Genomic DNA, 25,461 nt, shown 5'->3' with positions numbered 1-25,461 from the left:
AGGGTATGCTGTGCTAGGAAACTGAGATATGTTACTCCTAAGAGCACTATTAAATCAAAATACAATGATAAAGTTTGGGTACTGCTTACATGCTTTAATAGATGTGACACTTATAAAAGTTCCCAGAACACATAATTTGCAATCACCTCTAAATTATTCAGGAAATAACTAAACCTAGACAGAATGCCTATTTTGTATTTATAATTCATTCAAATATGAAAGTCATTGTATTCCTATCTAGCTCTGATACTGTGATCTCAATACTAGAAATGCATCAGTTAAATGTCAAAACTATCTCACTATTCTTCTCCAGAAGGTTTTTCTTAGTGATTTTCTTAAATTGAGTAAATCTACAAGAGCCTTTATTCGTAACATACAAAAATTATGCATGTGAACCTCATCTTGTCTAAAGCATGATCTCTTTGTTCTTTAAGATAAGAAACACTCAAGTTCACTTAGAGCACCCCACTGCCCTCGAAGTACTTAAGGGTACAGTCCTAAAACAAGGAGTAATGAAGTGATCTGAAGGAATTCAGTGAATCAGAGCTAGAGTCTCTCATTTTAAAATAAGTATTTATTATATTATTGACAACCGTATTATTCTGTGAGCAATCTGTCCAAAAATATTTTTATAAAATATACAAATTTGCCCTAAAACACTAAGCATGAGCAGAACATCATTTACATCACATTAACGAACCACAAACAAAAAACCACACCAGAAAAGTCATCTGTAATAACCCATTAATTAAAATCCATTGGCTTTTAGGACATAAATGTCAGAAAAAAAAGAAAAATTAATTACTTGATTTACACATAAAGTGGTTTCATATTGAAGCCACTCCTTACTTCATTTACAAAAGGCTTCATACTCATAAGTGGTTGCAGCATTTTATCTTTACAGATGCTGAATTCTTTCCAAATGTAACTTCACCTTTCAGTGCAGGTCTGATGGCTTTATATTGCCATCCACAATTACCAGCATGGTTTCTCATCTGATTTTATTCATTCTTACACCAAACTGACCAAAACATCCATTTTGTGTGGCACTTCCTTGATAAAAGGAATATTAACGATACTGACATGAAAAAACAGTAACAATAAATATTACAAGAAGTAGCCTAAGTTTCTCAGACTACTTAAAAATACATGAAACAATGGGAACTTCTGTCAAGTTATGACTTAAGTGTGTTAAATGTTGGTCTACTTGTGGCAGGATATTAGTTTACACAATCATTTTTCCCAACTTCCATTTAGTTAAGATAATTAAAATGCCTAATCTACAATAAGATGTTTGTAGTCTTCAGAAACCAAATATTTGAAACACTTCTTCATAAAAAAAATTATAGAAAGAACTAAGACAACTGGTTTGATTTCTGAATTTACGATTCAGGAAAAGCAAAATAGGATTAATCAGACCCTCAAGACTGCAAACCATTTAAAGAAAAATTTGAAGAATCATTTTATATCATTTCTACCACAAAGAACACTACACAACACATTTATACTAATGATTCAAGTCCTTAAGCATTAAGAAGCTAATAGGTATCAATTAAATCTTTGGATCCAAAACAGTTTAAAGGAAAAAAGAAGTGAGGTTATGACCTGAATTTATTTACCTTGCTACCATAATTACTCAAAAAGCACCTTCCCCATTTTCACATCCTCAGAATAACAGGATACCAAGTTTAATGTATCCTTAGCCACACAGTTCTAGCAGTGGTGAGGCTTTGGGTGAAGTTCTGGGGGTCAGGCTCACTTTGACATGTGAGGTTCAAAAGCTTCCATTGTCAGGCCAGTGCCCAAGCTGATCCTCATCCAGACTGCTCCAACAGACCTGGCCTGATCGCCCTCTGCATCTTTGGAGCAATGAACTCCCATAAAATATGGTATACAAATCTGACTCTTCAAAGCAAGGGAAGGCTATTTCCTTAAAAAATACCCTGAATTCTATTTCCAGCACTGGTTTGCATTAAAAACCTTTGAACAAAATGCAGAAAAACAGGTCCCATAACCCCGAGTCTCCCCCCCTCATTAGGCTACAAACGAGCAGAAGCTGTTCTTTCACTATTGAATCCTTATCACCATAAGAACACCCGCCAAGTCCATGAAAAGTCATGGACTCTGTTATCAGACACACAAGTCATCTCCAGCTCTTGCAATCCTCTTCACTGGAACAGGCAGAAATCTCTGAAAGCCCTCAGAGGAAGCATCACAGCTCTTTGACCTGGGTTTGGAGTCTTCCACAACCCTCCACTCCAGCTGCTGCTGAAAGTAGGGCACCAGCTTGACAGACAACCCAATATTTTTCTTCTGCAGGTTTTTTTTTCCAATGAACAAAAAACTAAGTAGAAAATTGCATCTTACAGTACATCTACCTCATCTGATTATGGCCGCTGAAGTTGAAGGACGAAAATTGATAAAACTTGAGCGCTGCAACATTGGTAAAAATGAGCAAGTAAAGACACAAGGTGAAACAAGTGAAAAATTAACACTGAATTATGCTATTTGAATTTCAAGAGCCAGAAAACAAAATGCATCTTTTATGCTGGTTTCTGATGCTTGAACCCAAATTAGAAACTGTCAATTAAGTTTTTCAAGTCCTGCATTACTTGAAATTAAGTGACAGCAACAATGTATGGTATAAAAATTAACACCAGACAAAACCCAACCTGCCAGTGCTCCTGCCACTTCCCAACTGGATTGGAATATGAGAAGATTCCATGTTTCCAAGATGGACACCATTGTATCTACTGTACTTAAAACACAGTACAGCAAGGAAAAAACCAAGAATGTTTCTAACTCAGTCATGCCTTAGGGCAACAGCTGGGAATTCACCTCTTACTTGTATTGTTAACCACATTCTCTGAAACTATTAATCGAACCACGAGTCTTTTCCAGATATATTTCAAGATTAATTCCTGCCACTCTGATCATTTCATGACTGATGTATCACTCAGGGGATGAATTTATCAGATGGCATTTCCTTAGGAGACTTGGAGATTTCTAGGTCAGGTGGTCACGGTCTCTGAGTGACACACAAAGGCCAGAAACTGAGATTCCACTCCCTACATTTAACTTACACTATTGCCAAGCTTCCAAACATCCTGTAGACATTTATTCAGGGTTTTTTACCTAACGTTATTTATTCAGAAACATCAAATAACACAATGCATTACAGAGAAAGAAATTATTCTGATAGTTCATGTCCCTCTCCACTAAAAGAAACAGCACTCCACACCAACAGTAGAAGTTGCCATAGTGGATGAGAGCAAAGGCCCAAATAGTCAAGAATCTTACCTGCATTAAAAACTGACAGATGGGCAAGTAAGAATTAGACATATGCCCACTAATTTTCCCAGGAAATCATCTCAGAACCTGACAGTTAAGGTCTTCCTAAACCAATCTCTGTAACAGCCACATGCCACCTGCTCTTTGCAAATCCATTTAACTCCACTCTTAATTCATTCTCTGTTTGAACCTTCAAAAAGACCATTTTGTCCAGAGTGTTTTGTCAGCGACTTTCACAATTTTAGAAGAAATTTTACAGGACAATTGTGACAGATTTAGAATTAGAGAACTATAATAGAATTTCTATTTGAGAACCTTCTTAATTTCATTTTTATTTTATATGTCTGTATCATATTCTCCCTCAGCTTTGCTTTTTTCTGGTTTATTTTTAAATTCATTGACCCTATAGATAACTAGATTATTCCTCTTCATACTTTGCTACCCTTTTCCTTTTTACTTATGCTAAATCCTTTCTAAGACAAGGGAAACAGGACCCACACAAAATTCAAAATCCAGATAGACAATAAATGTAGTCAGATAATGTTCTGTTATTCTCTACTTCTTCTTTAATAATACCCAACATTTCATTTACCCTTTTCATTACTGCACAGTACTAAGGTGACATTTTCAGAGAACATGTCAGAAATATGTGACAACTCCAAAGCCTCTTTCTGGAAAGAAAATACTTCATTTTTAGTATATGCACACATGCAGGATTATCCTTCTAACTCTGCTCCTCATTCAGTAGGGCACACCAGCTATTTTTGTGCCCTTTCACTTTTATCTGCTATTCTCTGCAGTTAGTTTAGTTAACCTGAAAATAAAAATAGCTAATAAAAATGAAAAATACCGATCACACGCTTCTGCCTCAGAGCTTCCCCCTTATCATTCACAAATATGACCTTGGGGAATCCAGTCACAGTTGAAGGGACCTGTTCTAATCACTTGAAAAATCTACAAAACATCCTTCATCTCATGGTACCATTATTTTATAAACAGACTTTGATCCAAGAACCATTTTTTTCAAAGACTTCTGTAATTATAACGACCTTCTGATGACCAAACGTTCCCATGTAGATTTTGATCTACATGTTCCCTGTTTTCAGAGAAATCTGGAGGATCTGCAAGTCCTTATTTTCCCTTTAGAAAAACAGTTGAGTTCTCTTCAGAATATCTGTTTATCCATCTACCTGTTAATTCGTTGTTAATAATAAAGAATTTCCCGAAGTTTGTAAAATAAGGAAGTCAGACCTGCTCAGCTGTACAGAGAATACACAGCTCAGAGACTACAGCTTAGCTCCTTTTAGAAAGGGCATCACATTTACCTTTTTATTTTTCAATTTCTATTCTGGGAATACTCAGTTTAAACAAAAAGGTCACACATAACATAACAGTCCAGCCATGTTAAACACAAGTTTCTTAAGAAATCCTGAAAAAAATGTCATCTCCTATTGATCACCTGTGCCTCTTAACACACTCATCTAAATTCTATTGGCACCTGAATCTTACTATTTTTAATACAGTAAAATGAGTAATAGGAACTACTCTGAGCTCAAAGGTGGGACAGCCCCAGCTAGTTTTTTGCTTGGAGATATGCATCTGCTTTGGCATTCCACACCTATCTGGGAATATAATCTTAGGTCTGTACTATCACCATCTCGATCAGCACAGTATTTCACAGGCAATTTGCATAGCCCTTGATTTAGCACCTGAAGTAGAAACTTTATTTGTCATTATGCTTTATACAGAGGAAATACTAATTTATTACCTGATTTGGCAATTACATCATGTCCCACTAAGCTTTTAAAATGCTTATTATGTTAATATCATTCTTTAAAATTAAGTTTTCTATCTGACTTGGAATATAGGTGCCATTTTCTAGTAAGTAAACAATCTTTTTACTTTCTGAAATCTATCCCTATATATTTATAGTCTGTGATCATATCATCTCCTGACTTTCCTTAGAATCAACTAAGCAGAGGTTCTCAAATTTCTCCTTATAAGCAGGTCTTCCTGGATACCATCTACAGTTATCATCCCTTTTCTAAACACTCCAAATTTATCAGATCCTTTCTCAGGACATGATTTCAGACTGGTTACCATACATGCTACAGACAAGAATCCAGAGCTTCCTTTCTCTCCACTGGAAAAGCTGAGTCCCTTCTCACCTGCTACATCTAACTGGGTGGTCAGATACAGTTAGTTACCTAAGAAAAACAACTACAATTTACTTACTAAATTAAATTTGCTTTGAGGTAGAACTGTACTTCAGAAGCACAAGCAATCTTTGCTCCTCTCCCTACACTCTTATGAAAACCAAACAGTATCACCTGGGAGGAACTTAACACAGGCTGCTCAACTGACTTCTACAGGCACCAGGCTATAAAAAACAATTTTAATAAGCAAATACACACACTGTGAGGAGCACTGATAAAGAGAATAAAGGAGGGGAGGCTAGAAGACTCATCCAAAACATTTCCCACGGTATGGCAGTTCCCAGTAAATACCACACAAAGCAGTGGGAAGAAACTGGAGATTCCATCAAAGAAAAGTCCTGTACTATACCTGCATCCCATAAAATATCTCAAGTCCTATTAGAAGACTGACAAGTATATAGATACAAGTCTCCAATAACAACAATGCTACTAATTTCTATACAGTTTAGAAACCACTGGCAACTTAAAAAAAAACCAAGAAACACAAAAGACCCACAAACTTAAGATGACTACAAGGATATAAAAAAAAAATTAATATGCACTTCTATTTTACTAGTGTCCTGGTAAAATTTAAACTACTTTGTCCTGACTTTTTCTTTCTTCTATGAAAAGTATGTGTAAGGTGATCTGGTTTTATGAAAATCATTGCTTAGATGTATCATTTCAAAAAAGAGACTGTTTTAAGGGACTAGAATATACTGAGGAAACAGTTTAATGGAGCAAAAGACTGAAAATTCATAAATGCCAAGATCAGCTTACAAGAGAGACAAAATGAGTCATAAATGCCTGTTATCTGTCTGGAGAACACGTCAGCTCAACTACATCCTAATGTGCAGTTAAATGCCAACAAAAAGGAAAGAGCAGCAAATGCACATCAGAAACAAGCTGTGGAGCAAGGCTGATGTATCAGAGAAGAGGGTTATAGGCAGTGAGATGAAATTCAATACTGACAACAAGTCACATGGAATAGCAATAAACGGCACAGAGACACCCTGAGGAATACCAAACTGGAAAACAAGTCCAGAAGCGCTCTGGTTGGTGGCAAAGGTTTTTTAAAATTATACAAGATAGACAAAAGGGAATCCTTGCTCTGCGTTGGCTGCAGTCCCTCAGAGTGCTTTTTTCATACTGAGCCTTGTGTGTGTGTGTGTGCGCACAAAAACTTGGTATATGGAAGGCAACTTTAAGTCTTTCAAAAGGCAAGTGACAGAACTGCACCAGTTTTGGGATTCTTGACAGTTTCATAGGGGACAAAACCACCATGTGATCATATGGCCACACTAGGAGCTGGGTATAAACTAGAAGACTTAAGTTGCACAACACATGATACCATATCAGCTCCCAAACATGGATGCAGATCATTCCAAAACAAATAAAACATCTAAAAGACTTCTGTCTAAAAACATCTAAGAATTTGAATTAAATTTTTCAAAGTAAAAGAAACATCCAGTGCATTCTTAATCATAATTGAGACTGCTCTTGATGTTGTAGACCAAAAGATAAGAACAGAAAGATGATAGTTTTCACTTTATGTTCAGTGGTTCTGTCAGACAGTAATTTAGTTAATAATTGTATTAACTGAAACACGTACAGCAGCTTTGGCAGCAAAACAGAAATAGTATCCCACAGGAGCAGTGCTGGAGCTGGTCAGTGAGCTGACAGCTGGTGAAAGACAGACTGGCCTTTCAAAACACTTTGTCAATCAATACAAGCCTCAACTGAGAGGGCAACTATCACAATATAAAATAAATTAGCAAAGTTATATAACAGCCCTAAAGAGTCCTACCTCTTTCACAGGCTTCCATGCACTTGGCTTCATACAGCAAGACCCTGTTAGTCCAAGGGGGTTATTAGTTGAAGACAATGGATTAAGATGGGAGCCAGTGTCTGCCTTGCCTGAAGATTCAGTGTCTTGGGCACAGTGCAGACAGAAAGCCCCTGTAGTAGCAGCAGTACTCCAAAAACAAAAAATTCTATGTCTCTTTCTTCTTTGCTTACCAGGTTTCTGACTCATTCTAGAAAAAGCAATTTTCTTGCCTTACAACGACAGAGAAATACAAAGAAATTCTGTTACCAACTCTGAGCGAGACAGAGCTGTGAAGGAACAGGTGAGAGAAAGTGGAACCCTAACCCCCTGTGGCAGGAAGCAGAGCCTGCAGGCAGCTGGAGCACCCGTGCAGTGCTTATCACCACATCACCACGGCAGGTGATTAACTGAGGTAACAAACTGCACATGCCAACACTGCAGTCACACACACGGGCTGGGGAAGGAAGCAGCACAGCCCAGTCCAGTACAGGACGACTGCCTGACTTCAGGAGAAGAGGACCATTGGCTACAGCAGGGAACCAGCAAGATCCTAACAAAGCCTACAGGACATTACAGAAGTCATGTCAGATATTCTTGAGATTTATTGATAGTGGTATTAATATGATTTTAAAACTGCATGTCTCTAAAACGTCAAGGAAACTTCACAGTCTTTTCTGTTGTACACAGAAAATCTTTACAAAATGAATCAAAGGATACAGAGACAGTTCCTTAATGCTCAAGCTTAAATTATAAAGAATTTCCTACTTTTTAGCCTATTGATTAGAACACACATGAATGCATCTCTCTTACAGAATAAATTCATACCATTTTTCTCTCTGCTACAATGCCATCTTATGGAAATGCAACCAGTTGGAAGAACTAAGATTTGCAAAATAAATTCATGCTTTTACAAATCAAGAAAAATGAAACGTAGTACAGTAAAACTCATGTTTACATTTCCGAAAGTGCTTTCTTATAGTAGAAATCATCCAAAGCACATACTATTTCAAGTTGCTTTTTCATGTGCTCATCACAATATTAGCTGCAATATATAAATACTTAAGTATACCAAAATATAGAAAGGATTATAAATAACACTCAAAAAATCAGTTTTTGCAAGAAGTACAATAAAAGAGGGATTAAGGTAGACACATGACTTTTTTTAACCATTATCTTTTTAATGTATCCTATAATACCTCTATGTTGTTGTCTGATTAGACATAGCATTTTGTACATGCTAGAACTATGTCCATTATTTTAAGTGACTTTGAAAGCAACAGATTAGGACTAATGATACAGTAAAACTTTCATGAAGATTTTAAAGGGAAGATACACAAATTCAAGAAATGACTGGGTTCAAAAAGCTCACAAAAGCAGTTGATAGGCTCTGAAATTTAAAGTCAAGTTTTTGAAATGGGTAAGTGGAGTTACAAGGGGGTTTCTGTCTCACTCCTTCTCTTTCCTAAAAGATGTCCTAGAAAACAGAAGTACAGATTAGCAAAGCATATTCAAAGAGTTAAACAATTTTTCAGTATCCAATGCTGGAAGCAGACCACACTCAGTGACAAGCCAAGAATAATCTCAATGCCTTGCTGTTGGAACCTGTTTAACGACCTGAGCTTCAGACAAATCAACTTCTGGATTTCAGGCACAACATGAGCAAAATACTGCCAACAGTTAAAATGCTTTCTGAGACATGATAGCTGCATTCACTCTGAGAAATAAGAGCTTCTGAGAGCTTTGGAAAGACTTTGGGGGAAAGCAGTGCCCTGGATACAGCTATCTTCATTGATGCAAAATGCATCTCTCTCATTAGAGCAGCACTTCAAATTACCCTGTATTTTTCATTTGCATAACCACATATTTACTAAGCTCATGGCATAGTTATTCACCCTTTTGAATATAAATTTGTCATCTGTTTGGTTTTATCCTTATCTTCCATTTTATACCACAGGGTTGGCTTTCACTATAGAAATTAATAAATTTGCTGATAAAAATTCAAAGACCAACTTCTAATCAAATTCCATAATTCTTCTACTTGAGTGAGTAATTCCTCATCACAGAGAATGAGGAGGAAGAAGGAAGAAACAATACAGGCCTCGAACTCCTGAGCACATTAAATCAGCTTCCCAGACTGCTAAAGGAGACTGGTGTCACCATGCATTTGGGCACACATGCATTCTTCTGGGCACAGACCAAGCAAAAAGCAATGCTAATATATCCACCATCAACTTCATCCTTGCTTCTTTAAAGGTACAAAATCCTCCACTCAAAAAATACCCTACTCCAAAATCCAAAGTCCTTTGACACCCCCTTGCTGGGCAAGGGTGACCCATGCAGGTCCCAGAGAAGGACAGGCGAGTGCAGCCCCATCCCCAGGAGCTGTTTCCCTTTCACTGGTAATGGAGAGAACTAAGCAAGTATGACCATTTCATGCCATCCAAGAAAGCCAAGAAAATGAAGGGACAGCTAAAACTGGGGGCTTTGTAGCAGAGTCACAGGGGAAGCAGGAGACCAGGACTTTAAACCCCATCAAATTGATTTTGTATCAGTTAAAAACCATGATGTCACAACAATGAGTAAATAAAGCCCACGATCACAAGCAGAATTTCAATAGACCAGGTTAGAGAAGTACCTCACATCTAATTATTTATTTGGACTCTGCAAAAGTGATTACATTCAAATGTTGGGGATGTATCTTACACTAACAAATAAAAGACATCAAGAATTTTCAGAATATTACAACACAGAACACAAACTGACAAGAACTGAAAACCAAAACTGCACCACAATGAACAACCTCCAAATGTCTTTTTCTCCCCCTGAGGCTAAAACAGCTGCAATGGGAGGATAAGGTATGAGCACAGTACAGCATCTTTCCAGAGGAAGTGGCTTAAGCTCTTATGTTTTCAGTGCATTACTTCTGAATATGCTCATTAAAGTTTTTTTAACAACCACTTCAAAATATTTTATGTTTTTTCCCCTCCTTCTGGTCATGAACATGTATAAGTAGTTCTTTTTAACAGGAGAACTGTCAGAGTTATGAAAATATTTGGCAGGCTTTCACAGAGGTAAACAATCTTTTTCATAGCAGGAAAATAGAACAAACACTGGGATATTCACGGAATCACAGCTTCACTTTGAAGAGATCTCAGGATCTTTATCTGGCCCAATCTTCATTCAAAGCAGAGACTACTCTATATTTTATTTATCAGCAAATTTCTAGGCCTGACTAGTCAGTCCAATTGCAAGTTTCAAGGATTCTAACATTACTTCTTCAAGCATTAAACAAATAAGAGCAACTATAATATTTATTCAAGAGGTTAATCCTGTATATTTTTACTAAAAACAATTAACAGTACTTAAAAGCTATTATGTCTACCTAATGCATCCCTTCCAGTTGTATAATGACTCATTAGAGAAAGTACAGGATCTGTCTTCCACGTCATGTACATTTGCAACAAGAAAGTGAAAATCCCAGTCTGCATTCTCCTATTCATTGTTTACTCCAAATTAACAAGCAAAAAACAGGTAAAAATAAACAGACTTCAAAGGAAGTGCCAGTTTATCATCTTTGAAACAGCTGGCAACAGATACAAATTAATCTAACAAAATTACAGTGTCTGAGGATAACAAATTTTCTTTTTTTTTTTTTTTAATTTTGCCTTTTTTTATAAATTTCTGTAGTATTTCAGGTCAAATGACATTCTGACTAATGATGAATTTCACCTGACGGTAAGCCAAACAAATCTAATCTCATGTTTTTAAATAATACTGACATCTCAGCATTGTTCCACAGATCCTTCTTTGTCATATTATCCAGAGAAACAAATGCAAATAAGTTTTAACTCCTCTCAGTATCAACCTTAAGAACTCAGTCATACACTTAAGACTTAGCTTGCTTGTTTTTACCTGGCTTTTAATGATTAATACAAACATCACTTAGAGCAGAGAGACAGTGAAGTTGAAAAATGTCATATTTTTCTTACAGACTGCACTATTAAATGCACATTCTGTATGTAAGGAAGGCATTCCTTCATCTCATTTATGGATTATTAGCAGCCAAAAAACCTAGAAAGCTGTTACAGACTAGAATTTTATATGCTACCTAGAGTTAAGGTTTTAAATTATTTAATCCTTTAGATACAATTCCTTAACCATAAAATACATATTCCTTATTTCATTTGACAACTTACTAGAGCTATAAATTGATATTCCTTAACTACGCTATTCCCCTCCAGAGCCAGGCAGGAGAATGCAAAGTACATTTTTTTATATTTCAATATTTCATTAAAATATCCCATATTTAAAGTTGCCGGAGGTTCATCGCTTGCAAAATAACTTAAGCAAGAACCAGATCTCATTTAGTGTTTCCATTTTCATGCTTTAATGCTAGAAATTATACAGAGCCCTGTAAAACACGAAAATGAAAGCAGACAGAAAACACCATTCATAAATAAGAGATTACGTGAAATCACGCATATATAAATAATTGCTATTTCTGACTAGCAAGTAAGCAGAAAACATGCAGACACAATCACTTTAACAAGTGGCACATTACCTGGGTGGAGCTGGCAGCAACAGAAATGCAGTCAATGAATCCATGTCTCCGAGTGAAAAATGCCACTATCTGCTGCCACCGGGAAGGCTCATTCCGTAACTCATCTGTTGAGCCTTTCTTTGCCCACTGCTTCTGTTTGGGGCCTACAGAGCTGTGGCTTGAGCCAGTGTTGCCTCGACTGGCACGAGAATAGAGGAGTGTGTTATTTCCGAAAATGTAATTCATCTCTGCAGCTCTGCAGGTGGTTGCCAGGCAGTCTTAATTCCCTACCAGCTGCTGAGTGGTGAATGAGCAGGAAAAAAAAAAAAAAAATGCAGATAGAATTACAGCAGCATCATTTACTAACCAGGAAAACAAAATTCTTGCTGGCTGACGGTATTTTTCTTCCAAGGCTTTCCACCCTTTACATTCCCTCTCTACCTGTGATTACAATAATGAGAATAATCTTGAGCAATTTGGAGGAAAAAAAGAAATTAAAAAAAAAGGAAAGCAAAGGTTTTCCTTGTTTTTCCTTTTCGGAACCCACAGGATGAAAATCTTGCTTTCTCTTCCTAGCTGACAACAGATATTTAAGGGAAACTGGGTAGCAGGTACTGTACAACGTTCTAAATTCACAGCTATGAGGATGGTGGTGGATGATAACAGCTACTGGGTGGAGAAAGCACGGATCAAAAATAACCAAGTTTCAATCACTGCCTGTAGAAAGATCCAATAGCATCTTTTCACTTCCTTGCTTGCATAAATTATGAACCTGAAGCAAACAAAACAGGGAGCACACAGCATAACTGCACTTGTTCACTGATTCTGTCTTTCTGAAAACATTCCACAGAGCAAAAGACTTTAACACCATGTTCAAAGCAAGTATTTAAGAACGGACTGTTCACTGGTTTCTTCTTGGTTTTCCTCCTTCTTTAGTGCATAAAGTAACTATAGAGGGAGGGAATTACAGTCGTTTTGTGTTGGGTATCAAAGGATGTCTAGTGAGGTTGTTCAGCTGTGAGTTTGGTTTTCTTAATCGGCATGAAGATTAGAGAAACTGAGATAAAACACTGCAAGTGCACATTCTGTTGTTCTTACTCTGTAAATAATGTGTCTTGTTTGTAACCCCTATTTCCAAATTTCTGTGACTACTATTATGAAAACAATAAATATACATATTTATTGAGACCCAACATTATTTATCAAAAGTACAAGAGTACTTCAAAAATGAAAAATTCAGTAACGACTTTTCAGTAAGATTATTTTGCTTTCCCAAGCACATGACAAGTATTACTGCTAGAGCTGTGCATTTTCTCTGCTCTCTTCACAGTAAAAGAGAATTCAGAATAATTATCTAAACGACTATATGGAATTCAAGTTACCTTACAGAACTCACTATACAAATTTTTATAGCCAACTATTTAAAAAAAAAATCCTCCAGCTCACATCAGAGAGAGGACTAATGAAATCAGTGAGGTGTCAAGGCTTTCAGCACAAGCTCACCTCTGGAAAGCCAACATAAAATTATCAAAACTATTTGTGGCATATTTCTGTCGTCATAATCACTGCATCAGGGCAAACATTTTAAAAAAGCAGCAAACTCTCCACATGATGAACAAAGGCAGAAAAATTCCTTAAAATGCTGCCAGAACTTATAACCTCAAAATTCTAATTCTGTCTGACGTGCATTTTAGTGCAGATTACCAAATTCCTCAACATACTTTTTGGGGTGCAATATAATCTTCTGCTTAACAAATTCTTTCTGACAGCTGCCCTATTCTGTGTAACAGTTTTTTCTTAAGAGCTTATATTACAAGCAGAAATAATAAGTACATTAATTGAAATGTGCCATAGTAAGATCAATGCACCATTTACTTCTAGTCACTAGTACAGCTCAATAACAAACCACATGCCAATATTCTGAGTACACCTTTCAGACAGACTGTATTAATATTTATAAAATACAATGGCTTATCAGTGCAAGTCATATGAAACTCAGTCTGACTCGTGCAGTGTCCTCAAAGCTATGAACATAAGATAGATAATGGAGACAAAGAAATGCCTGAGACACAGTAGGTACAATGATCCTTTCAAAGGGACAAGCTTTTTATAATGAAAATTCTTTTCACAGGAAGACTGCAGCCCTACTTGAGCCCTACCTTCTTCCAGACACAAAGAAAAAACCTAGTCTGAAAAGTGCCATGAATTTATTACTGGAGGAATTGATTAATCCCTGGCTATGACTGAAGATGTTTGGAACAAGCTACAAATTACATGCTTTCAGTTCCACGTCTTTTTATAAAGAGCCAAGGTGAAAATACTTTATCTTTTTCTACTATGGCCTTGAATGTCAACACTGCTATACATTTTATTAAATAACTTAGATCACAAGAATTAGTGTAACTTTCAAAAAAACTTCAAGAACTCATTTCTCTCTTTCTCCATAGGCTCCAAACAGAGAGTCACATGGAAGAATATTGTTTAAAATTCTGAAAGGCAGTACCACAATACATGGACAAGCAATGTACCAAGTACATATTTTTCTTGCTATTTTATCAGCCTGTTTGAAGATAGGAGAGTTTTGCTGTGTTTTAAGGTAGTTTCTTTCAAGGATGATTCCCACCCAGCCACTGATCAACTACAGCATCACTGACAAAAGACTTTAGAAATCAGCACTTCAGGAAAGCATCATATGCACGAAAAACTTCCTGAAAACGAAGCAATGATGCTTTAATTTCAGTGGAGATAGAAATCCAGAAAAGTACTTAGGGAAGAGGTTATGCAATCCTGCTGGTGATGCAAGACAGCAATCTGTGTCACCTACACTCCATATGGATGGGAACGATAGCGAGCAAGAGTTGCTGACGCCTAAGCAGATACGGTTACAGTTATTTGTAGAAGGATCCTGCAGGGATGAGACAAACCCTGATTTTTACAATTCACAGAGCAACCTGAAGATAAAGGCAAGGCATAGCTCTAGAGATGGCACAATATCAGGATAACACAAAGGAGTCCAGATTGGAAGACTGGTCACTTGTAAAGTTGGAAAAAAAGGAGGCAGTAAAAACAAGGGCTCATTTCAGTCAAAGAGTATTTCAACAGAGGGTCAAACACCTACAGGGAAAAACTGGACAAAGTTCTATTTGGACAGAAAAGAGAATATCCAGAAAAAGGAGAATCATCAACACAGATGCAGCAGCTGGAATTGCATCTCTGAGTGGCCACCTTCAGAGTTAAGAGGTACAACAAGGAGGCTCATCAGGGAACCTCAGGAAGTCCTAAAAGGAGCAGAGAGCTTCCATTATCCCTTTTTCATATTCTGGATATTGAACTGATGGTGATAAAATTAAACACAAAGCAAACAAAAAAATGCCACATGCTAAAACTAAACAAACAAAAAACTCCAACTATTTACTGCAAGGCAGGAACTGAGAATGTGAAGATTTGGAAGGGAAAAAAAAAAAAGATCAAACACATGAAGAATCCCGCCCCAAAACAAAACATCACATAGTAAAGATTTCTACATCAGTACATGTACCTTTGTACAACTTGATAAATTTACTGCAAAATTCACCTGCATTTCTAGTGGCTGCAGAGTAACATTATTTGTTCTCTGGTCAATTAACAAGATACAGTAATTACGGCAGTTACTAAATGTAAAAATCAACATCAAATACTTGGACCAGAATTCCTCTGGCTTTGTATCTAGGTGAATTCATATTAATCAGCTTGCTGGGACACGCTAAAACATGACATAATGCCATATTTTAATCTCTAAGTAGAATACATACCTACAAATTAAAAAGGCACAGTAACAAAAACTATTTGTAAACAGAAACAGCAGTTATATATCTCAATTTCCCTTTCTAAACAAAAAACAACAACCCCCTTGAAGCACTTGAAAAGTGTCTTATACTAGTTTTATTACCATCCAGCTAAACAGAATATCAGCTAAAATAAGCATGGACCCTAAGGTATAAACTGATAGACTTTACAGAGAAAACTCAAGAATGACCTTAAAAATGGCAACTTATTTTATTTTCAGTATCATTTAGGTTTTGACGAAAAAAGTAGAGACAAAAGCAATGTACAGAACTCAATTTACATACGCAAACTTAACTTTCCAGTCATGGGAGCAAAACCAACACTGAAAATGTAGATACAAGCTCATGTTTATTTCTTACATTTTTCAGAATTCTAGGTTTAATAAACTTGCACTGGCATAGCAAATTTCAGTCTCATTAACAAGCATTTGCAATATTCTAAGCCAAAGCCCAGGAGTTCAGGACTCAAATACTGTGGAAAAGAATTGTTAACCCTTTTTGCTAAGATACTCTAGACACGCTATCTTAGCTTTTAGTTGAGACAGAACTGAAGGATAGTTCTTGATCAAGTATGATTCACACAGTCAACAAAAAGTACATATTTTACTGCTGAAACTAACTTATAAGTAAACACCAGCATGATTATTCTATAACAATACATTTTTGTATAAATATTTAATATAAAATATTATTACCTTATTATTCATACTCAGACAACCTACCAATCTGTGCAGATTAAACTGCCTGGTCTTCCGCACCCTGTTCATGAATCTCCTGCCCATCTTTTTAGCACGCCAGACTGATAAAAACATCTTGTGTTTAATGTAAGTTCCCTCAGGTTTGCTTCAGTCATCAAAATGAACCCAACTGCACCAAGAGCTCAGGGAAAATCTCAGGCGAAAACAGTATAACCAGTTATTAAGACAACGACGTTGATTACTGTATCTTAGGTTGTTCTAATGTTTGGATTAATCCACAGTCCATCTGTTACAGTTTTTCTTTCTTGTCTCTGTTGACAAGAATTTGTTGAACAGATCCATATGGAGGAAGGGGCAGATTTGGTCAACTGCTTTTTACTATAAGACACAAACTGACACCTTTGCATATATTTGCACATTCTTCAATTACAGGAAGTTTAAAAGTAGTAACCTATCAAGAACTCGGGCAATGCATTTTAATTAAGGACTGCAAAACAACTCCTCTCAAGTGTGACCACTAAAATACGATACCAGTCTAAAAATGGGTATGTCGGAGGGTACATTCGAGCTTTTTGCTATAATTCCCAGTATTCGAGGTATGTTCCTGACACCAGAAGCATTGCCTTTCTGCTGAAGATGGCAAAGCTTTACAAAGTTCTCAATTTAGAAAAAAGTAACAGATTGCAACCTTCTCACAGTCATAACCCATCTTGCAAATTACATGTCAACTGATCTTTAATTTCTAAATGGAAACAGCATCTTCATCTCCAGGGTAATCTCACCTACCTGCTCAGACTGAAGCAGGACAAGAAAATGTACCAGGGCAAAGAGGAAGTTAAAATTACTTTGACTGTTGGCTGACCTTGACCCTGCACAGTTCAAATCATAAAGACCATTGGTCTTTCTCAGAGCAGAAAAACTCTCCTAAAGAACAGAGAAGGCTATTTTAACAGAAGCTCCACAAGCTCTAAAAGACTTCTGAGGAAGCTCTTGAGGGAATAAAGGGGATTGCAGGGAAGACATCCCAGGAAATAAAAAGAAGGGAACCTATAAAGCTCACCAGCACAAGATTCAGGTTTAAGAGGAAATTGTCCTGGTTTGAAGGAAGCATGTGTGAATATGCACATTTATATAACAACTATTTCCATACAGATTAATGGGAGGGAACTAAATAAAGGTGCTTGTTTGCAGTTGAAGAAACAGGGTAGAATAGACAAGCAATGTATGCTGGAATACCTTTATTGGTGTAGCCAAAAACCAAAATACTATCAGAAGGTGAAAGATTATTCTAAAAGTCAGAGGTTGATCGTGTGTTTATGGGTTATAAGATGACTATCATCTGCTAATTTATATTGCTGAATATAACTTTTAACTTCTGGAATAACCATTTCCCTAGTCAGTTCTACCATTTTAGAGACTCAGTGTTACTGGTTGTAGTTTCATTGGTACCTCCTGACTCAGCTCTGTTCCAAGTTGAGGGGTCAGACCAATTCATCTTTCATTGTACAGTAGCTGCCCTTTGCCTGTGACCACTCAGTCTTCTAGAAGCCATTTCTAAATTTGCCTTCTTAATCAAGATAACAAAGGGTGCAGATTTCTGGAGTGATAAGATAATGTAGTTTCATGCCCATTTACTTCTCTAGATAATCTTTGTATTCCATTTGCCTTTTTGACTGTAAATTGAATACTGAGATCATTATTCCATTGATCTGTTATAATCCTGAGCTCTCATTCTGTCAAGATGATGCAATGAGAACACAAGTTCTTCCAAGATCCTTCTGGTAACCTCCACCCATCATGATTGCCAATCTTCTTTCTTTACTTTTATTTTCCTTTTGTTGGTGGTTTGGTTTTGGTGGGGCATTTTTGTTGGTTTGGGGTTTTTTTATCGATTAAATCCCAAAATTTTTTTTTTCTTATTTTTGAGAGCTTACATTCTCTGTAAAAATTTTGAGGAAGCCTGTTGTTTGCACCTAGGAAAACTAGAAACCTACATCAACATGATCTTTATGCACATGCTTTAAGGGATTTATGCAGCACAAATTCTCTTTACAATGCATTCATTGCTTTCTCTTCTCTAATTTCTTCTCATACTCATGGATTCTGCACTTTAGAACAGTTTCACTGTGTTTTGCCAGTACAGAAATGAGAGTGAGTTCCAATTTCTCCTCTCCCTTCTGGGAGCTATTTTAAGAACAAGTACCACCTTGCCACATTTCATTCCTGTGATACCACAGTCAGGATAAGTAGACTGTTATACAGCACTGTGGCACTAATAGATAAGCAGTTTCAAATCAGGGTTAATTTAAAACCATTAAGCTTAAATACCAATCAGTCCTGGAAATACTTTTGCAAAGATGACTAAACATGAAAAAACCAAGGATACACTGAGTAAGCACAAGATATTTATTCACTGAGTAAAAAACTACAGTGCATGTGGCCAGCTGCACTACTGCAGTGGGATTACAAAGCCTGTTTGGAGAAGGTTTGGGTACCACTGACACACTGTGTAGAAGCTTTTTTGAAACAATGTGTCCACGACACTGAGGACGGGATATGGGGCACAGAAACACAAACCTCTGCTTCTAAGAAAGAGGAAAGGTAAGCTTCCTGTTTTTACAAATTATTACATGTTTCCTTCAGAGTTTCTGTATTACCAGTGAAACAATAGCCCAAAATATCAACATACAATACACAAGCATAATACTGAAATATATGGAAGCCCCAACCAGGATCTACACTTAAATACTGAATTGCCATGTTGCATCATAAATATGTTTTCCCTTTCATGCATAAATTGCTTTAAATGAAGATTACTGATTTTTTTTTTGTCTTATTACACCATGATCCATTATTTTATAGCCTTGTAATAATCTGTTATTCAACGCTTTTTTTCCTCGAAAGAAAACTCCAGCTTCCACTCCACAGTTTAAAAAATTGCTTGGTATTATATCATATCTGTGGCAGAATTCACTTGATTGGAGCTTTTTAATAAAAGGAGATGTTAAATCCAAGCCCCTCACTCTGAAGGTGTGATACTGCAGCTAAATTCAGTGTTACATTGAAATAAACCCTTTTGTAGCATCGCCATCTTGTGGCCAACCTGCAGAGCAACGTGTTGCCTCAAGTCCATGACAGTCAGTCCAACGGGATCCCACTTCGTTGCAGAACTCAAGGAACCTCGCATTCTAACCACGAGTTCCTACAAAGAATTTGGAAACCTCATACTAAAGAAATTATGCTACCAGCTGCCTACCTACCTGAAAATATTTTTTAAAATGTTTGGGACAGAATATCTGTGAAGGATCTGAAGTTTGACCATTTTCTCTATCTCTTCATGATTCTCTACCATTAAACATGAAAAAAAAAAAAAGGGCTGTTTTACAGCATTAATTAGGCTTCCACTTGACACAGTATTAAATAGGGAACAGAGGACATGAAATCTCCTGGGTCATGTTTACTCCTTTGTTACTTGAGACACAAGAAGTAAACATTTCTTCTTAAACTGACAAAGCTCCACTCCAACAAGACAAAACCTGTAAGTCTTATTTAAACTTTGAATCAGTACAGCAGGTATCACTTCATTTCATGCCAATTACAAACATGCAATATTTTAACCCAATCTGAATCTGAGGCAACCCATTCCTCTGTCAAGAAGATAAACCACCTTGTGTTACTACGGCACTTACTGTGGAACCTTTGATAAACAATACTTACATGCTCATCCTCTAAAAATTTGGGATACACATTTGGTCATTGAAAGCTGCTTTTAGAAAAGAGCATCCACCGGTCCAAGCAAGTTGTAAAAGCTGCTTTAAGTCCTACAGTATTTGAAAGTTTCTCTCAAGAACAAAATGCAAACTAGTCAGAACCAGGAATCTCCCTTCCCTTCCATTCTTTTATGTTATTGCTCCAGACTGCAGAGGACTTGCGATAACAGAAGGTATTCCTCAAAATCTGATTGTACTGCCCTCTGCAGTACTACTTAAAAAGCAACATATGATCATAAAACCACTGACTTCTTCAAACTACTGATGCTGTATTTGAAATTTCAAGTGCATTTAACATTTATATTTAAAACAAAAAACAAACTCCTCTTATTATTTTATTCTTGTAATGAAACAAAATGTCCTCTATTACATTTAGTTTCCTTAAGCAATGAACTATTGAACAAAGCTGATCAAAACCTTGTGTATCAGCCTAGAGCTGGTCCTTGCATAGTTCATCAAGCCAACCTACCCAACAAATCACACACAGCGCTCCTAACTCAGAGCTGTTGTTGCTAAATTATCTTCAGCACAAGCTATGCCAAAACTACAAACATCTTGCAGATCATCAGGCCAAAAGAAGAGCAGACCAGCTATACTAATAATGCAGTAGCAACCTTGGGTTTTTTCTGACATGCTCAAGTTTTAACATCATTTTTTCCAGTAACTTCAGCAAACTATCTCCTGTCTGAAAAGAAACTTTGTGATCTCAAAGGCATTTTGCTCTTAAAGGTCCCAAAAAGTCTTCCAGGGTCTGTGAAACTACAGATGCACCCCTCACTCCAAATATCATAAGATTTCAGACTGATTATAAACAATATATTCAAAGTAAATTTCTTCAGGAGAAAAGTAAGCCAGCAGTCGACTAGCATCAGAATCTGTAATTCCACAAAATGCTGGTAAACAACTGAAACCCAGAGCATTCACCCCAGTTTTCAGATGAACAAAGACCAGAAAAATTTCAGTTTACCATACATTGCTATGACATTAATAGAGAGCAGTCACCTGAAACTAATCAGATATATGCTATAAAGGGTAACACAAGCTGCACAGTATTTCCCTTACACACAGTCTTTCTTATCAAGTGATTATTTCCCAGCACTTATTAATTTGAGAAAGATAATAGTAATCTTCCTCAGAGACCGAAGATACACAGTACTTTGAGAAGGTATTTTGTAAATATATATTTTGTAAATATACTTACACACTGCTTAACTATCTCCAAAATAGTTTTCTTTCTTCCAGACCATTTTACAGCTCACCTCTTGGCCTTTTCGATCCCTTTATGCTTTCTGAAAGGCAGGACTAACTGCTCTAGGAATTAGGAAAAGCTTGTAAATAAAGCAAGTCAACCTTAAACCCTCAGAGGAAGATAATTGGTTTTTTATTTCTAATGGTTGCACACAGAATGTGTTGTATTACTTTCTGAATATCAATAAATTCAGGGAATTACACACATGAAAGTGTGTTACTCTGTGTCTACCTTCATAAGCAAGAAAAGATCGAAGTCCTGTCCATTCTCAAAAATGAAAGCTTTGCCACATTAGCATTCTTAGAAGGCTCTTCAGAGGTCAGTCTAGACCACTTCAAAATGGTTATTCATAAGGCCTAAAGAATTCAGATTGTGTAGCTGAAGACTATGGAAAAATACAGAGTTCATTATGGAGTTACAAGGAAAAAGAACTGTGTTCAATATCATCATATACTGTTTTAAAATCTTGGAAAACCTGGAAAACAAGTAGTAAAAACACTCACTATAACTGGTTCTTCTACAGAATCCTTACAGGTCAGTTATAAAGAGCTCATACATTCAATAAGATTTTTCTTCATAATTTAAAAAAAAAGAAAATATAACTAGGTTTAAACCAACTTTTTTCTTAAAATATCATAGAATCATACAAGTCACAGAATGATCTGGGGTGCAAGAGACATTGAAGATGATATAGTTCCAAACTCCCTGCCATGGGCTTGGACACAACTAGGCCAGGTGGCTCAAAGCCCCATCCAACCTGGCCTTCAATGCTGGGGCATCCACAGCTCCTCTGGGCAACCGGTTCCAGTCTCATCACTCTCACAATAAAGAATTTCTTCCTCTTACCTAATCTAAATCTATCCTTGTTCAATTTAAAACCATCCCCTACTACATGTCCTTGCAAAAATTCCCTCTCCAGCTCTCTTTGTACCTTTAGGTACTGGACAGGTTTCTAAGGTCTCCCTGGAGCCTTCTCTTCTCCAAACTGAACATCCCCAACTCCCCCAGCCTGTCTTGACAGCAGAGATGCTCCAGTCCTTTGATCATCGTCATGGCACCCCTCTGGACCTACTTCAGCTGCTCCACTTCCCCAGAGCTGGATGCAGCACTGCAGTTGGGGTCTCACAAGAGCAGAACAGAGGAGCAGAATCCCCTCCCTTGCCCTGCTGCCCACATTGCTTGGGATGCAGCCAAGGACACACTTGGCTTTCTGTGCTGCCAGTGCACATGGACAGGTCATGTCCAGCCTCTCATCCACCAGCACCCCCAAGTCCTTCTCCCCAGGGCTGCTCTCAGTGTAACAGCATTTGTTCTTTGCAGTCACAAAGGACACTATCACACACCAACAATTCATGCTAAATACATCAAGTTATAGGCCTAGTACAATGTGAGTCCATCTCATCACTCTAAAGCCCAGTCACCAGTATCAAATCACTCAGAGGTGTTCCAGAAAACAGCACTCAGTCTAGTACACCAAATGCTGTGCTATTCAGAAAATTATTAAGCTGCATCTACCTACTAACCCAGTGAATAAAAATGCCTGTTTTATAAACTCCTCCATAACCTCATACTTAGTTTGTTGTCTTAATCTTTAAATCTGTCCTGAGGTTACTGGAGATGTTTTGAGAATAATGGAGTTTTTCAGCTACCTGCTGAAAAACTCCAAACATACATCACACTTGGCTTATTATGTTTTCCACATAGGCATCAATTAAAATCCTTATTAGAAACAAACTCAGAATCAATTCTATGGGGTCCTGACAGAAAACCCAAAATGTAAGTGACAGCAGGAACTACAGTACCCCTCAGAACCATACCCAGAACCTTCAGTCACCTGTATTTGCTTTCTGGGCATTTTACTACCATGCACATTTAGACAGAATGTGTGGAACTAAGTCAATGCTTTAATGTCTACAAAGTAAATTTTACAAATGAGCAGTTCCACAAAAACAAACAGAAGCAGGTGTATCACAAGTATTTTTTTTGCCCCACAAAATTAAATACCTGGAGGGCACATCAAAGAGTTCACTCTTCTTTTAACCGTAAAAATGCCTACCTTTACTGGTGAAATATGAGAATGGGAAACAAATCCATGGACATTCTCAATCTGTGACAGATTCTTCTCCGATACATGAACCAGCTCTGGGCCCGTCACCTCATTGGCAATGTGTGGAGAGCTGTGCTCCTGTGGAGGTGTGTCTTCATCCTGATAGCGGTATTTCTGAAAAAAAAAAAAAGTACACAAAAAGATCAGTCCACCACAGAAATGGGAACAGATTATCCAGAAAACCTAAGTCAAACAGAAATAGTTATTCTTCCGACCTTGCTGACTTGAAGGCAATAAAATCTATAAATAAAAGTTTTAATTAGTATTTTTAGTTTAAAGACTGATCCTGTCCAAAAATGTCCCAGCCCTTTTAGTCTCACCTGGAATTACTATGAAGTTACCTAAACCCCAGTAGGGTTTACTGTGTCCAGAAGTTGCAACTCGACATTTTCTAATGACATTCACACACTACTACTATATCCTGACTACGTACAGAGTTACTACTAGTTTACAGGGAAGGTATGTCACATCACTAATGGTACAGAAAAACCTTCTAAACACATAATCATTTTAAAGTTGGACAAAGTTATTCCTCTTACTGAAGAATATTTACAATAGAAGATATTCCCCTAGCATTTTTTACTGGGAATTTGGGAAGGGGAGGGGGGGCACACGCAAAAACATCAACACAAAAAAACCCCACACAAATTAGCCAAAGAGTCTAAACTATTTGGTCAATCTAAACTAATTTCCTTTATAGAACAGCCAATACTTTTAGACAAAGCACAGAATTACCTTGCTTTTTTCCTGAAACCAGAGACATTAGAAACAGGTATCTGAACATGCTTGAGTGCAAACAGGCTCTAGATTTCACTAATAAATATATGTTTACATTATAAGGTGGATCAGTGCTTATAATAACATAGTACATATGAAGTTTTATTAGATCAGTATGTTATCATTTTGATTAAAAGTGAAAAAAATGTTGTGGTAAAGAATTCTCTCCCCTAAAAACCACTGACAGGGTCTACAAGCTTCTAAAAAAAAACCATTTTAGAAGTGAACTGCTAATTGGATTTTGATGCAGTATTCAAGACTGACTTCACCATTATTTGCAAAATATCTCCCAACTTAAAACTACTACAAACAACAGAATTAATGTTTAAAATACACTACATTAAATACTTACATGATAATGTTTCAAAACGCAAATAGAAGACAAGGACATGAAGTGCATGAAATCATAATATCCAGATCACTACTTATTCTAAAAGGTACCACACTATCCTTGCCCTTTACAGAAACTGCTTTTCAGCAAAGTGCTTCCAGTGAAGCAAACTACTGCATCTTGTAACAGCTAATTCTCCATCACAGTGGAAGTGTTTAGTGCTGCTTCACTGTGGAGCATCACCTCTGCAACACTGCCCCTTGTGTGAGGCAGTGCATTCAGGTGACCTGGCTGGTCAAACAGGCACCACTCAACTCTGCCCCTTCCCCTGCTCTCAGAATTCAGTCAGCTGTTCCAGTCATGCCAAGTTATTTCTGCTGCTAAATATGAAGCAAAGCCCCGTGCAAGTTCCCCTCCATAGGAGTCTAAAGATGTGATTCCACAGCAGAGCCCAGCTCACTCAAGGGCAGCCACTGCCCAAAGGAGCAGAACCCCTTCAGTCGCTTTGGTCGAGCTGTACAACTTCATCCCACTGCCCCTGGTTGGGAGCTCACATCCAACTGCAGATGGGGAGAGAGCTCAGCAAGCTAATCCAGCAGAATGTTCCTTCCCTCTTCCAGCAATACTGATTTTTCTGTAGTTCCCTGAAGTGGCTCATGACAAGCTGAGACGAGCAGCAATGCTGGCACGACAGGGAGAAAAGCAGGTAAAGAGTAGGGTCAACCCAGGAGCAGACCATGACTCTGCTTACAAGCAAGAGAATCCAGTCCTGCACCCAAACCCAGACCCCAAGGAGACCCCGGTTTACAAGAGCCATCTGAGCAATGGACACATCAAAGGAAACAAAAAGG

At 37.3% G+C, this 25,461-nt stretch overlaps 1 protein-coding gene across 24 annotated transcripts in view; it reads right to left on the bottom strand.

Annotated features, from left to right (window-relative positions):
- The window catches only part of DLG1 (discs large MAGUK scaffold protein 1), a 116,976-nt gene that overhangs the window by 65,646 nt on the left and 25,869 nt on the right, over positions 1 to 25,461 (bottom strand). For 19 of the 24 annotated variants that reach the window (XM_027650725.1, XM_027650710.1, XM_027650707.1 and 16 more), the window contains exon 2: positions 23,452 to 23,616. In XM_027650725.1, coding sequence (XP_027506526.1) covers positions 23,452 to 23,616 — 165 coding nt within the window. Of the gene's footprint in view, positions 1 to 11,875; positions 12,493 to 23,451; positions 23,617 to 25,461 lie in introns of those variants that run through there. The other 5 variants (XM_027650729.1, XM_027650730.1, XM_027650726.1 and 2 more) reach the window with 3 other exon arrangements.

Source organism: Corapipo altera, unplaced genomic scaffold (assembly GCF_003945725.1).
Source record: "Corapipo altera isolate COAL_440 unplaced genomic scaffold, ASM394572v1 54, whole genome shotgun sequence".
Classification (NCBI taxonomy): domain Eukaryota; kingdom Metazoa; phylum Chordata; class Aves; order Passeriformes; family Pipridae; genus Corapipo; species Corapipo altera.
The sequence above is the reverse complement of the archived record's forward strand: the minus strand, read 5'-3'. Positions and strand labels throughout refer to the sequence as shown.